At 41.6% G+C, this 15,325-nt stretch overlaps 1 protein-coding gene across 1 annotated transcript in view; it reads left to right on the forward strand.

Moving 5' to 3' along the window:
• nt5dc1 (5'-nucleotidase domain containing 1) overlaps nt 1-15,314 on the forward strand; it is a 76,619-nt gene extending 61,305 nt beyond the window's left edge. Inside the window, exons 10-12 of the mRNA XM_079525358.1 lie at nt 6,681-6,854; nt 9,963-10,131; nt 13,076-15,314. Coding sequence (XP_079381484.1) covers nt 6,681-6,854; nt 9,963-10,131; nt 13,076-13,188 — 456 coding nt within the window. The 3' untranslated portion in view covers nt 13,189-15,314. The remainder of the gene's footprint in view (nt 1-6,680; nt 6,855-9,962; nt 10,132-13,075) is intronic.
• The last annotated feature ends 11 nt before the right edge of the window (nt 15,315-15,325 follow it).

A 15,325-nucleotide genomic window follows, 5' to 3' on the forward strand; every position in this document is an offset into this window, starting at 1 on the left:
TCATGACAAGTTCCATCTCCTTTGCCCCATGACCAATCTTTCCACAGAGGTTTGTCCAAATCCATGCATTTGAGATATCCAGACTGACTGACTGTCTTACAATTGGTCAGTAGTTTTGCGAGTCATGAAACTATATTTAAAAAGAAAGTAGAATTTGTGATAATATGAAAACTACACATCAGTCATGAACTCTGACCTTTAAAGGCAGTACTGCATGCTGCCAATATACACAGCCTTCCCTAGTGTGATCACTTTCTACACAGCCAATTTTCTACATGGAAGAAATATGAACGAAAACCACAAGAATGGTGACTTTTCTTCTCTTTCCGTCCAGAGTTGTAAAAGTGTCACAAAAACTGCTCGTGTCTCTTAATTTATTTTACTGTGCGTAGCGTAGCGGAACGGTTTTGGTCTGGAATCTGCTCAGATATAAAAGTGGAGAAACTCAATGGCACAAGGGAGAGTTACGTTGCTTTAACCCACCCACCCCAAACACGGCAATAGATGGAGCACTCGTCATCATTCATCCACGTCCTCAGATCTCTCCCCCTCTTCCCTCTCACTCACCCTGGCTCGGGGGCTCAATGCCCTGTCTGTTCCCCCTCAGCCACGTGGAGAACGCTCTCGCGGAATGCAAGTGTCAACCTGCACTTACGGCTGCTTTTGAGTAGCTCCTCCGGGGTGACTTGAGGCGCTCTGTGTTTAGAGTTCTCTCCACTTTCACCTGACATGGCTTACCACAGGTGGGCTGAATAGAGCCATTCAGGGGAAGAGTACACCCACCCACTTCAAGTCCTGTCCAACCGGGGTCACAGCCGAGGTGAGCCGGGTGACGGGATGCGATCATGTACGAGATTCACTGGCTCAAATGCGAGTGCTGTCCAAAATCTATGTGATTAGGGTTGCAGCTATCAATTATTTCCGTAGTGATTTTTCTATCAATTATGTTTTGATATTAGAAGCGTTTTCTTGATCATATATATTTTTCTTCCCCATTTTGATACCGTGGCCCAATAGAGGGTATGCGCATGCATAAAGTGAATGGCAGATCGAGTGGCAAATCGAGTGGCAAAGTGAGTGACAAAGGGAATTTAATGTTGTTTAAAGTAATTTCTTGCAATCAAATAGGACTTTTCTTTTGGATGTATGGGCTGTCAAGACCAGAAAGTAGTTTTTTGCCACTCAGTAGGCCTTCCCGCATAACTTCCTGGTATGATGATGATGTCACGCAATGTCACACCCTCTATAGATGCCTTTCCTCCCTCTAATATTGTATAGTTATATTTGTAGTGACATTACATTTTGCATTCTAGACATAAGACATGTAGCTGAATAATTTACCAAAAAGTAATTAATGTCCAGTCTAGCCTAGCTTCCATTCCCAGACCACCATCATCACATGCAAATAGTCTGGAATACAAGGGTTAACTTATTACCATTGTTTGTTCCAAATATTTATACATAACAAGAGTGTCAATACAAGAGATAAAGGCCAGAACTGAGAAGATGGGTAGAATAACTCAGATTTAAGTATATGTGTATTTATTTTGAGAGGAGGAAAATTTGGTTGAGGAGAGGAAAACGTTACTCGGTACTCGCCTACTAGAAAGGATATCCTCAACATCACATGTTTAAGTGCTGCACATTTAGCATTTAAGAATTGAAGGTGTTTACAGACTGCTGCATTTACGGACCTGAATATCAGAGCAAATTCCGGGTCCGCACCAATCTGCAAGGACCTAATCCGAAAAACGCAGTAGTGTGCAAGCTCCTTTACGTTGATATTCTAGTATTTAAGCTCCTTTACATTGATTTTCTAGTATTTTGCAATGTATTCCGATTAAAAAACAAACAAACTTGGAGTTACCCCAGATTTGCAGATTTTATTGTTTCCTGATTAAACGTGAATAAGCAGAGGTCCCCTGTGTCCTCCAGTATCAAAACCGAGAAGCCCTGGCTTAACCACATAAACCCTATATATACTTACTTGACTGGGATCCCCCAGGGATCTACTGTATACTAGAGACTCTAATATTTCCCTGTACACCACACAGTTGCCAATCTACAATCTCACAACGTGCCAATTTGCGACATGACGGGAGCTTGTAAATCGGCAATTTTCTTTGCTGAATATGCAGAATAGGGAAGCTAGGGTTCTTGAAGTCCTTATCTCCGTGAACGTTTCCTTTCAGATGTGTCGTTTGCAGCCCTCCACTCTCTGTAGCTCAAACCCCACACAGTGGAACACAATGGTCTCATTAAGAAGCCTTTGCCTTCTGAGGGCCCCCGCCCTGTCTCCCTGTTGACCTGGGGACCACTTTCTGGAATCTCTGCTGTGAGTGACATGGTGATGATAACAAGACACTGGGTCATGCTCTTGACATGAAGACCCACTTCACCTCCAAGCACACTGCACAGCTTAATGCGTTGTTCAACCCAGTGATTCTAAACCTTAGGGCCGTGAGGTTATTGCAAGTGGGCCCCTAAATAATTGGCAAAACACTACGATTTTAATGATAATGTAACATGAATATAAAAAATCGCTATATATATATAGCGAAAAATTGCTCTACATGCTCAGTGCTCTCACTAGCAGAGAGACCCATAGATATATATAAACACTAGATGGCTCAAGGCGGAGTTTCTGACGTCGTTCACCCGGCAGCCATCTTACTTCGGGGCTACAGTACAGTATGTTCAATGGCAGCTCAAACAGAAACAGTCATAACTCGCTCAAATCTTGACGGATTTACAAACGGGTTGGTTTATTACAAACGTTGTCAACGTGGCTATGATTCAGGACGCTTATCTGCTTAATTTATGTTTTTTATATGAACGTCGTATAAAAGCATATAAGTATGCGGACGTCTCTGACGTTTATAACAAACCAAACCGTTTGAAAATCGGTTGAAAATTGAGCAAGTTATGGTCATTTAAGAGTACATGCCCCATAGACACAATGTTATGTGTCCCGAGGTAAGATGGCCGCCACGTAACGACGTCGCTCTCCATTGGCCAACAGCGCGGGTGAGCTATCTAGAGTTTATATATATCTATGGAGAGACCCACCACGTCAGATCACTTAATTTTTTTTTAACCTTTTAATTTTTCTGAAAGGTTTTGCATATAAAGTGCTTCATTTGGTAAACACTAAACAGGCCTCATATCAGTGGACACAAGCCTTTATATTATGAAAGCTACAGTACGTGTTGGTGTGAACTACTGTACTCGTAGCTGGCTAAGAACCTCATTGATGATGACATGCAGTGTTCATTGCACTACACCAGTAGGCTATACTGTACAGTGGAATACAATGTCTCATTGAGTGAGACATTATATATACAAGACCTTCATTTAGGAAGTGTGTGGTGTGTCATCTTGTGTGACTGTGACAGAATGATGGTCACATAATGATCTGTTGTCAGTTGGGACAAAGATGGGAAAATTATAGAGAAAGAGCCATCTGCCCAAAAATCACAAGATTAGCATTCCAGGCTCCATTGACATGTAGAGTGTCATTCCGGTCAGCGGAACTGTGTCTCATTCCTGTGAAAGCACCTTCTATGATATTTTGCCTCTGTGTTGGAATGCCGGGCCCTTGTAAATATTTATCATACTGATCCCATGCCGCTGGCTGCAGAGGCCAATGAACAATGGTTGGCGTACTGAGTGAACAGCCTAGCTTTTTTCTTTGCTTTTTTCCCTCGGTTATAGTGCACAGCTGTGGCTAGTTCTGGGGGGGGAAATATGTTTTTACATTCATACCTTAATCCAGAGAAATTTAAAACAAGTGCAGCTGTACAGTTTACCTTGAAATTGTTAGATCGACATGGCAAGCACCGGCGATGGATCCTCTCTATTGCCATTTTAAGAATAGGGCAAGAGTTCCACAGGAGGGCGGTTCTTTTAAAAACATGGAATAGGTCCAGCTGGAAATGTGATGCCTGAAGGCTCTTCCCTGCTGGCCCACCTCGCTGCCTGTAGCCCGGGCTGTTTGTTGATGTATGGAGGACCTGGCTGTATGTGCACCACAAGGGTCCAACGTGAAGGGGATAAACTGCACTGTGAAACCCTGAGTGGTAATGTAACTCGAGAGAGTGTACAAATGTACAGGTAGAAGTTACTAATTGATAAATTAACACTGAGGATTTTACTGGGTTGAGTGACCTACCCAAATGCCTGAATGCATGATGGACACTCCTTTTATGGTCATTCTGTCATTATTAGCATATGGGTTCATTAAACCAGGAGCCCCCTTTAAAGATGTAAAAAAAAAAAAGAAATAAAAAGAACATTCTAAGACAAAAGGGTTAGGTTATGACCATTCACAATGTATTTTTTTTGTCTTCAGTATATTCCCACGTATGTATATATTATGGGTAATTGTTTTATGATTAAACAAAACTCCAAGAACATTTTCATGAATGAGGACCCAGCTTTTTCTATCCATGCATATATCATTTTTGAGTGGTGTAAACCACTCCTACAACTGGCTTTTGTGTGCAGAAAAAAATGAGCATGGTTGCTATGTTCAAAATAATTTCTGACGTAATTAAATCACACCCGGGTGAACTGGATGACCGTAGCAACCATGCTCATTTTTTCTGCACAAAAAAAAGCCAGTTGTGAAATCACATCCGGGTGTGATTTCATTACGTCAGATCAGAGCTGATCAGGCTATATAATACCTTACCTTATATAATACCTCACATCGGACAAAAACTCCAGCTGAATCAACTTCATGGTCACAAATCATCACATCAGAAGACGACCCTACCTAGCCAAAGATCTTTAAATTACGTCAGACATTACGTCAGACCACAGCTGATCATGCTATATAAAACCTTACACCACTCAGTTCACACGGGTGTGATTTTATTATTATTATTGGAACTAAGAACTTTTAATGTTTAGGGCTGGTGCCTTTAAAGATGAGGTTCGATGAGAAATGCCACATGTGGTGAATGTGTGTTCAGCTGTGTTATCTCGTTGGTGTTGATAGCTACCGTTCATCTGATAGAGCAGCCTAGCTAAGCAAAAGTTACATAAGTGGAAGGCAGAGCATGGAAGATTTATGGGTTTTAAAGATGTTCTTTTTTTGTGTGGGGGGGGGGGGGTTGTGGAGGAGGAGGGGGGGGCACCAGGATTTGTGCTGTAGCCAGAGAAAGTACAATAGTGATGCACTTAAAACATATGGCTTTCATTTATGGGTCTCACTCGACTAACAATGCTCAACAAAGTGCAAACTGCATCTTAAATTTAATATCCGTCCCAAAATAGGCTATGCCATATTTACTACCTTTAAATACTGGAAAGCCCTATTTTTTTATTAAAATAATTTAAAGCTTTGTTCAGTTGAATTCTGTCTGGTTTTCATTTCAATGTCCTAATCTCACATTTCTATTCTTCAGTATTTTCTCTCCTGTTTGACTGGTGTAGATACATACATACAGTAACTGTTGTCAAAATGAGAATTAAAAGCTCTAAGTACTGCGCCCCTTGCTGTCAATGGAATGCTGTTCCGTTAAGGCCTGTCTCAACTTGTTTTTCTTTCCAGACATTGAAGACAAAGGAAATACGATGGTCAAAGAAGTCATGATGAGTTTTGCAGGCTCATCTTGTCTGGTCTAGTTCGCCTTTGGGCAACATATGTTGGTTTTATTGAATTCGACTACCACCAAGTGCTCTGCAGAAAGGAATTCAGTCCAACTCCAATTGTATTGTTGCACTGACACTAAGTAGACAAATCAGAGCAGTTCTTCCCAAAGTGGTGGCAGGGGACCCTGATGTCATCTGATAAAAAAAAAAGTAAAACATATACAACAATAGAAATACAGGAATTCCATTGGATAACATTCTGTTTAGGGTCCCTAGTGTAAGTTATTTCTTTCTGTGGGTTGCTTAAAACCCTGCATAGAATAACAGTCTCTTCAAAAGAAGTGAAAATGACATAGTTTCACCCCTCCAGTGTATTTCAGGGAAAGTAACCATTAGACTGATACTTTATCACATCACTTAACCCATTTAGGACTAAAAACGCCTTCTAAATCCTGACCTAAGTTTTCTGAAAAACGTCAAATATTTATATACAGCATCAATTTTTTGTAATTTGTTTAATACTGTACAGAACCCCAAAAGGGGTTCCCGTCCAGAAGGGTTAAAACACCAAAAGGGGTTCCCGTCCAGAGGGGTTAAAACACCAAAAGGGGTTCCGTCCTGAACGGGTGTTGAGTCTAACTTGGCAAATCAGTGATGATCTAAAAGTTGTTGTTTTTTTAAACATAGTGTCCCATTTTGGATCGTGGACCCGTAATTATGGGTCATCAGTAAATATGTATTTATTTTATGAAAAGAAAGAAAAGATTTTCAGAAAACAAATTTAAGACTTTAAAAATATATTGTCAGAAATAGCAGATCTACAAGCTCACAATGTGTGGTGATATGATGTGTTGTGAGCATGTATATCAGCTATTTTCACCTTTTTTGTTTTGAAAGTCGAAAGTGGTTTAATTCGTAATGTATTTTTATAACTTTGGGTTCCGGTTAGACGTTTTCTCTTCTGGGTCTCGAGCTGAAAACGTTTAGGAACCCCTGGGTCTGAACGATTGAGCTGATTCCAGTATGTGCAGCTGTTAATGCACCCCCCCCACCACCCCCCCCCCCCCCCCCTTCCCCTCCAGGTAGTGTACTTTGGTGATAGCATGCGGTCAGACATGTTCCCCGCCAGCAGCTTCGGCAAGTGGGAGACCGTGATGGTTGTGGAGGAAATGGAGGGAGAGGGCGTCCCGAAGAGCGACGCGGCGAAGTCCAATGAGGCCCAAGTTGAGCCGCTGGAAAAGAAGGGAAAGTTTGAGGTAAGTTCACACAAGCAGCTGTTTCCGTTTAGTGCGCTCACCCACCATTGCACCCCCCCCCCCCCCCCCCTGCCTGCCCCTACGAACCTCCCTACCCCCATGCCTTGGCTGAGAGCCACCAACATACCCTTTGTAGACTGTGTCTTTGCATGTGTACACGTGTGCTGCAGTGTGCACAGTATGCAGAGTTCGATTTGCTGGGGGGGATGGAGGCGATCCATAGCTAGTAGGGAGGGGGATGGAGGCGATCCATAGCTAGTAGGGATTCATGCCATTGCCTCTGCTTTGATACCCCCTCCCCCCCCCCCCCCCCCCCCACGCACACACATACTGTACACATGGGGGCAGGACAAACAGCAATACAACAAAAATGAAATAGAATCTGCACAGTGCACGCTGGTAATAACAAAAAGCTCCTCTTATTTATTGCTTGTCAATGTTTGAATCAGTTCAGGTCTTCACTACACCGAAAGCTGGGCCATGTATAATGTTGGTGGAACTCTAATGAAATGATCTCAACAAGGATGTACAGTAATACTGCCCAGTGCTGCCCTCTCCTTCAACAAGCAGGCTCTGGCCTGTTGAAAGCTGCAGTTCTTGCACAGTCGCCGCTCTGTGACAGTGCCACGCTACAGGATGTGTGTTACGCGCGCACACACACACACACACACATACACACACACACGAGTCAGGGTATCTGACAGATTAGGCTTGTGAAGATTTGTGTGTGTGTGTGTGTGTGTGTGTGTGTGTGTGTGTGTGTGTGTGTGTGTGTGTGTGTGTGTGTGTGTGTGTGTGTGTGTGTGTGTGTGTGTGTGTGTGTGTGTGTGTGTGTGTGTGTGTGTGTGTGTGTGTGTGTGTGTGTGTGTGTGTGTGGGTGCTATGAAGAGAGTAGTTTTGGTAGCGACATGAGACCCACTACAGGCTGTAGCTGTGTAGTGGGTTATAGCAGATTATTACCGTAAGTAACCATAACGACTACAGAGGATAACCGTGTTGAGCTAAATTTCTGTTCTGATTTTGACTACACGACAGTAATCGTATTTCTGTTACACATATTATGTCTCACTCTCCACACTGAAGTCTGATTTATACTATACTTAGAGCAAATAGCAGAACGCTGTGAGCTTGTAGATCTGTTATTTACGCAGTACGACACTGGCATGCAACTAAGTATGGTAAATGGTAAATTTATATAGCGCCTTTATCCAAGGCGCTTTACAGAGATTGTGCATTACATTCACCCATTCACACACACATTCACACACCGATGCCGGAGGAAACCATGCAAGGCACCAACCTGCACATCGGGAGCAATTAGGGGTTCAGAGTCTTGCTCAAGGACTCTTTGACACTAACTCTGGGGGAGCCCGGGTTCGAACTGGGAACATTGCGGTTCCCATCTGGTCACTCTACCCCTGAGCCACTGCCGCCACCGTATTAGGCTTAAAATCCCTGGGGTTTCAGTATTCACTGAGGCAAAATCTGTCAGATGTTAATGAAACTCATTTTATATTGTTTTTGGCTGATACACTGTAACTTTGTTTTACTGTAATGTCGTACAGTTTAAAAGAGTTAAGGCCTGTTGTCTAGTGTGGTGTGTGGTGTGGTTATCTCGCCAAATGTTTGGACAGCACTAAATCCATTGCAATAAATCTCTTCTTTAACCACTTTGACCCCCAAATATACTAAATGTCACCTTTGAGCTTGTAGATCCACTTTTAGTTAGTTTTAAGTGTAGAGGGGAAACAATTAGGGGGGCTACTATAGAGCCCTGGGGTACTCCGGTCAATGAAGTATATAGGGCATAAGTGGTTAAATCTCTGTGTTGCTTCCTTACGCTGATAGCATATCTGCAATTCTGCATGCTTAGCACAGTTTAATACACCACATCCTGTTTTTCACAAGTGCTGTGCTCATCAACACACAATCTAGAAAGAATAACTGCCTCATTAGTCACAATTACATGTAACACAATTGGTTATTTCTGAGAAAGAATATTCTTTACAGACTTTCAACTTTTTTTTATGATGAAGGAAGTTTTTATTTTATATAATCTTTATTTAGTAATACAGACGATAAAGAACACATTTTTATTTACGACTTTGGCTTGACAAATGGCAACTCCTCTTGAGGGAGAAAGGGATAGGGGATAAAATAAATATTCAGGTTACATTCAGGTTAAAAGCAAATAAAAACTAAGCAATATTGTAAATCACAGTAAAATGAAGAAAATAAATAAAAAATGCACATTGATGCAGCAGGGGTTTAAGGACAGCAACATTATTTTTGAACTGACTCATACCGACTCATCATTTACAATGAAGCAATACGATTGGGTATTTCTGGGAAATAGGAGCGATTTGAATTCTGCGTAATTAAATGTCATCCTCAGAGCTTTTTTTGTGACGAAGGCAGTTGGGGGTTACCTCATACAGTAATTCCATAGGAGTTCATAGTGGGGTTGTCTTCAGGACCAAACTTGTCTGGGAAGTAATCTCCAGCCCAGTTACAGTACACAGTAAATAGGGTTGTCAGTTGTCAACTTGTCACGATCATGACATTTTAGTAATTAGTTGACGATTCATTTGTCTTACAAATATTTGCGGTATTATCTGAAATAGTCCAGGGAGATGGCAGTATTCTCTGATTATGTAAAGAATTATGGCCACCACCCACGTTCTGTCCATTCAGGTACTTCTTATTTTATTTGCAAAAATGGCATTTTCTTTGCAAAAGGTTTACACTGCACCCATAACGTTTTTTTAAATATATATATCGTTTGTGTGACTCACTGGAGTTGTGCTCGCATCTCTGTTAGTGTGTCTATTCTCTGATTAGCGTAACAGTCCAGGATGGAGGGCAGCTCACATCCACTATTGTTTACCACTTGAACCCCAGCATCTCTAATCTGGACGGAGCAAAATTAGACGATCTTCTATTAGAAGATCACAACGCATAACAATGCGATGCGTTCAGAGTTTGTAGATTGCCTATTTTTGGCAAAGAAATGTGGTGTAGAGCGAAAAGGAGTGCACCAAGTATAGAGGCAACTCATGTCCAATTTACTAAGTATAGGGTTTAAAATGGTTAACTCCTCTTTAACAGGACATGGGGATGAAGGCGCCCTCGGATGTGTCCAAGCAGTGGGGGTCTTACTTCGTTGACGTCCTCAAGGGCAGTGGAGCCGATGAGGATACCCAGAAGATCACCTGGTGCGGCCAATGCATCCACAAATACAGCACTATGGCCATCCCTAGTGTGGAACACATAGCAGGTAATGTTGGACAAGACTGGGTCCACATTGGAAGAAAACCAACAAAACATACAGTAAAATCATCAATGATATATATATATAGGAATATATATATATCATATGTACAATTGAACCAAATGGACATTTAAGGGTCCATTTCTTTCCATTTGTACACTCTTACACTCTCTGACTTCAAAATGGATAAATTAATACTATTTAACAGTGTAGTCTTATCTAAAAGGCATGGTTGAAATCTCCAGTATAAATGATTTTAATTGCAATTTGATAATAGGGGGTGGGAGCTTTTTCACTGGGCCTCATCACATTCTTGCATGTCTTGATTAACGACCAACTAAGTGTTTCTCTTATAGACTACAACAAGACTACAGGCTTGCAATGAGCAATGATGGGTCACCAGACCACAGCCCCCAAAATTGCAACCACCACTAGGAAACGTGAAATAAATAGTCACATATGTACAGTACGTGTACATATGTTTTTTGCCAATGTTCCCTCAAAACACATTGGGCCAGTGTTAAAACAACAAAACACTCATTTGAATCTCAGGATCCATATGGGAACGGTGTGGCTCCAATGATGATGAGGATCTCAGCCTTCATCTGGCCAGCCTGTGACGTCACTCTTGTCATCTATGACATACTGTATCTGTGGAGTACAGTATGACTCCAAATATGGGCATGGTTTCAGCCAGATCAGAGCCCCTTTGACATCCATTATGAAATGTATGTTTTATTTTACTTTTGCCTGATTGAGACCTGGCCAATACGTTTTAAAAAGTATAAAATGTGTTGACAAAAATAAGGTAGTACTTGTGTGGTCTACTTGCAATATGCACAAGAAATTTGGCGTTGATCGGTTCAGCGGTTTTTCAATATTGGTTCCGGGTGCACATGCAGGCAGACAAACATACCGACCATCTTATAGACTGCTAGACTCGCAGATGGTATCCAATATCCATCCATCCGTCTTACTTGACCAGACCTGGCTAGTGTTTGATTTCCTTGGCTTTCATGTGGGACAGCTAAAGATAGGATAGGATTTGAAAATGATTGTGTTTCAGCAGTAACAATAACATACAGTAAGTGTATGGGGAATTTGTGGGATAAAAAGTCTTCCTCAGCTGCATTAGAAGATCACCAAACCCACAACAAAGTAGCAATGTTGACGGGCCTTTCAGTTCTTCTGGAGTGAAAACTGAAGCTGGGGCTAGTAGTTCCCTTGGGGTCAACCGGCCTGTTGATTTATTGAATACTTTATTAACAGTTTGCAAAAGGTGCAGAGGTACAGTTATACAATAATGCTAAAAGGATAACACAAAACACCCTGAGGGCTTGTTTCCATTGTGGTTTTGTGTATTCAATACATCAACACATAAAGACCAATATAGACCACTCATTCTCAAAGTGTGGCCCAGGGACTGTCAGGGTTCCTTGAAGAGGTTCCACATGGACCCTTAAGGGTCTGTAATCATTATTTATGAGTTATGGGGGCCTACGGTATTAATTACTCTGACAATATTCAGATGTAGTCAAGATTTCGATGGCTATTCATCAGACATCGTTAAAGTTAGCCAAGGTGTGCTCATGTGCTTAGTTTGCCATGCTTGGTGTGCAATAGCACACTGCATCTCAATGTGGGGTCCGTGGACCACCAGGCGATCTCAGCTAAATTATTGATTGTTAGGAACCACCTTACATGTGTTAGACTACTTTGAGTGCAGATTAGGGTACCATAGATAAGAGATTGTATCAAACTGGGGTACTTGGCTTAGTAGTAGTAGTAGTAGTTTATTGTTTATTGAATGGATCCCCATTAGCTGCCGGGGAGACAGCTAGTCTTCCTGGGGTCCATATAAAATGCATACAAAAAATAAATAAATACATTACAATACATTCTATAAGATTAAGCACGTGAAATTACATAATTACAATCCATTCTATAAAATGAAATACAACATAATAACAATACAATTCAAATTGTAGTAGTAGAATCAATGACAACTTTGCAGACATGGAGGACAGCAGAGCAAAAGGGCACTGTTTTTCTGATCCCTTATCCCCCCCCCCCCCCCCCCCCCCCCCCAACACACATTCTACAAGCTCTGGCATTTTGCAACGTACTATTAACCTTCATCACTAATACTACACCGCAAAAAAACAGTACGAGGGAAAATCACTATCAGTGCCATCCACTGTTGAACTGAAAAACAAACCCGATTGAGCGGAAAAGTTTTATTTAAGCCTTCGAGACAAACTTCTGTCCCTTCTTTCATATTACAAAAATGCTTCTTTAAACTTTGTTTCCCTCTCTTTGGAGGGTTTGGTTTGGCAGAGCTGCAGTCATTTTCCAGACGAGAGGGGAAAAACAGTTGAGCAATGGGCCACTCCCAGACACTGTGGATAGTTACTGTGAATTAACTGTAGTGGTATTTTATTGATTATGTACAACAGGCTTCCATAAAAGTCCCGATTCAGTATAAACACAGCTCAGTGGTTGTTCAGCAGTGGTACAGCACCGAACCAGCCTGTATATTGAATGTTATAATGTATTACTGATCCGAGACCAGCAAAACATCACTTCTGATTACATGATTTTGCATACTTTGGTGCAATTGTTTTTATTTACAACTTTAGTTCAGTGAACCCTACTGTACACTGTTGACCTGGGTCCCCCAGGGCCCCCAATTTACATTGTAAATGAACAAATCTTTATTTTTACCATATATATTATTGTGTGAGTTTGAAATGTGGCTACAGTTTGAATTTATTTTTGGAAACAAAAAAGATGGGCTATTATCATCACAATATTGATATTGAGGTATTTTGGTAAAAAAAAAATTAATTGATTTGGTCAGTATTGCCCAGCCCTTGAAATGCAGACAATTCACTTTGTAAGCCCCTTTGGATAAGCAAACATTGTAATAGTGATTTTATTCTCATTTCAGCTCTCCCTCTGGACTACAAGTTCCCCAGGTTTTCTCCCGACAAGCCTTGCACCACCGGTTACTACCCCAGACCTCCAGATTCCCTGTTGAAGAGGTGCCAGACTCTGTCCTAAAGACGCCCCCCCTCACTCGTCTGCCTCAGGAGAGGAATGTGCCTCCATTTTTGCCCTGTAGTCTTCACACACACACACACACACACACACACACACACACACACACACACACACACACACACACACACACACACACACACACACACAGCTGATCCCTCCCCATCTGTGGAGCACAGGAGCAAAGTAAAATCTGCAGTGTTCATTTAACCACTCAAGCCATGGTTTCAGCTCTGAGCCATCTGAGCAGCCATCTGCTGAGTGGACCAGTAAAAGTAAATTTACCTCTCTTAGGGGCCAGAAAATACCCCCCCCCCCCCCACACACACACACACACACTCGCACACGCTCGCGCGCGCGCGCACACACACACACACACACACACACACACATTGCACAGTAAATAAAGTGATTATATTGCCAGTGTAATAACACGTTATTATTGACATGACAACCTGACTCAGAGCCTGTTCAGCAGCCTGAGGCCTGGTTTGTGGAAACCATCCCATTAGTGTCCACGAGGCATTTCTCCCCCCCCCCCCCCCCCCCCCAGCATAAAATGCAAGGTACTCACCTAAATGCACATCCAAATGCCTGTGTTGAAAATAATTCAGCTCTCGGCAAGCAGAATAGGCGCTCAGTGCCAATTAAAAGCACACGCTGCGCTCAGGAAAAAAAAGATGTGCGTGTAGACAAAGCCCCTTAAGCCTGATTCATACTTTTATTTGTTGCACACTGGTGTCACATACAGAGAATAGCTGACCTACAAGCTCACAACATGTTGCGGAGGTGACGTGTTGTGAGCTTGTAGCTCTGCTCTCGGCCACGCTCAGCGCGCGACACTGTCGCACGACAGAGCACAAATTAGGCTTTAGTCCGTTGGTTCGGCATCACCTTGCCTGACGGTAGCAGTGTTAAATGAACACTGAAGACTTTACTGTGAACCATCTTCCCATCTGGAGAAACCATGTGAATGTATCTCTCAGTAATAACGCCAACATCTTCTACGTTGTTCTGTGGTTTATTGTACTGTAATATGTGGAAATAATTACTTGCCAAAATATGCGTGTGTGTGAGTGTTGGCATATATTGATAAACAAAAACAATGTAGTGGTCTTATTGTTTTATGTGAGGACCCTCCCCCATCCCATCTTATGTACCTTAGAGACCTAACCAGTTGACCCCATTTAAATTTTAAATACACGTCCATTTGTGCTGCACAGGTTTCTGGTTTGATGTTCATAAGTGTAAGGATACTCTACAAAACATTTTGTCGGAAATGTTCACAGTATTTCCATCATCTGTTTTATCCCCTCAAGATGTAACCGCAACTCAACTCATTACAAGAAACTTCTCTTCCCTGTGCAAATGGTATTTGTCAGTATTTGTAAACAAGTATTATTGCACTGTTGTGTGTTATCAGGGGTTTTCTCTTTCTCTCTCTCTCTCTCTCTCTCTCTTTGTTTTTATTTTGTATTTTCTTACATTTTATTTCACCATATGTGTTTTTAGTGACTTGAATATGGTGTTCAAGATCTAATTGTTTTCAGTGTCAATTTTGTGGAAAGTGTTATTTCAGGTCATTGTCGCTGAAGAATGCCACAATTACTGTTCTGTGTTGGCTGTCATAAAAACACAAAACTATCCCACCAGTTTGGGAAAACTATTGATAGTAATGGTTTGATGAAGACTATGCTTGATGTTCTGTATTATTTTTGATGCAAAGTTGCAATGTGCTCTTTTGAGTGACTTAAAAAAATGGACTAGGCCTACTACTCATGCTTCATAATGCTGTACCAGTTTGAGGTTTTAACTGACTTGTGAATGGTTATTTAGTTGGTGTGCATAGACAAGTTGCGCCAGAGGAGCCATGTCGTATAAGTTCATAAGTAATTTGACATTAAGCAGAAAATAATTTAGATGAGAGGATGGCTCATTGGCTCTGAAGTCATGGTTATTCAAAATGTACTTTTCTCATCTGATCTGGAAACTTACATGCACATTTGCCTTATGTTCAATTCATTAGTGGTCTTAAGTTATTGAAAACACAGGGAAAGTTGAATTACGTGTTCCTAGTGTTGAAGTACTGTCAATGAAATAAAATGTTCTATGATTTTTGTTACACAGTTGATCCTCTGCA

Source organism: Electrona antarctica, assembly GCF_951216825.1.
Source record: "Electrona antarctica genome assembly, chromosome: 17".
Lineage (NCBI taxonomy): Eukaryota > Metazoa > Chordata > Actinopteri > Myctophiformes > Myctophidae > Electrona > Electrona antarctica.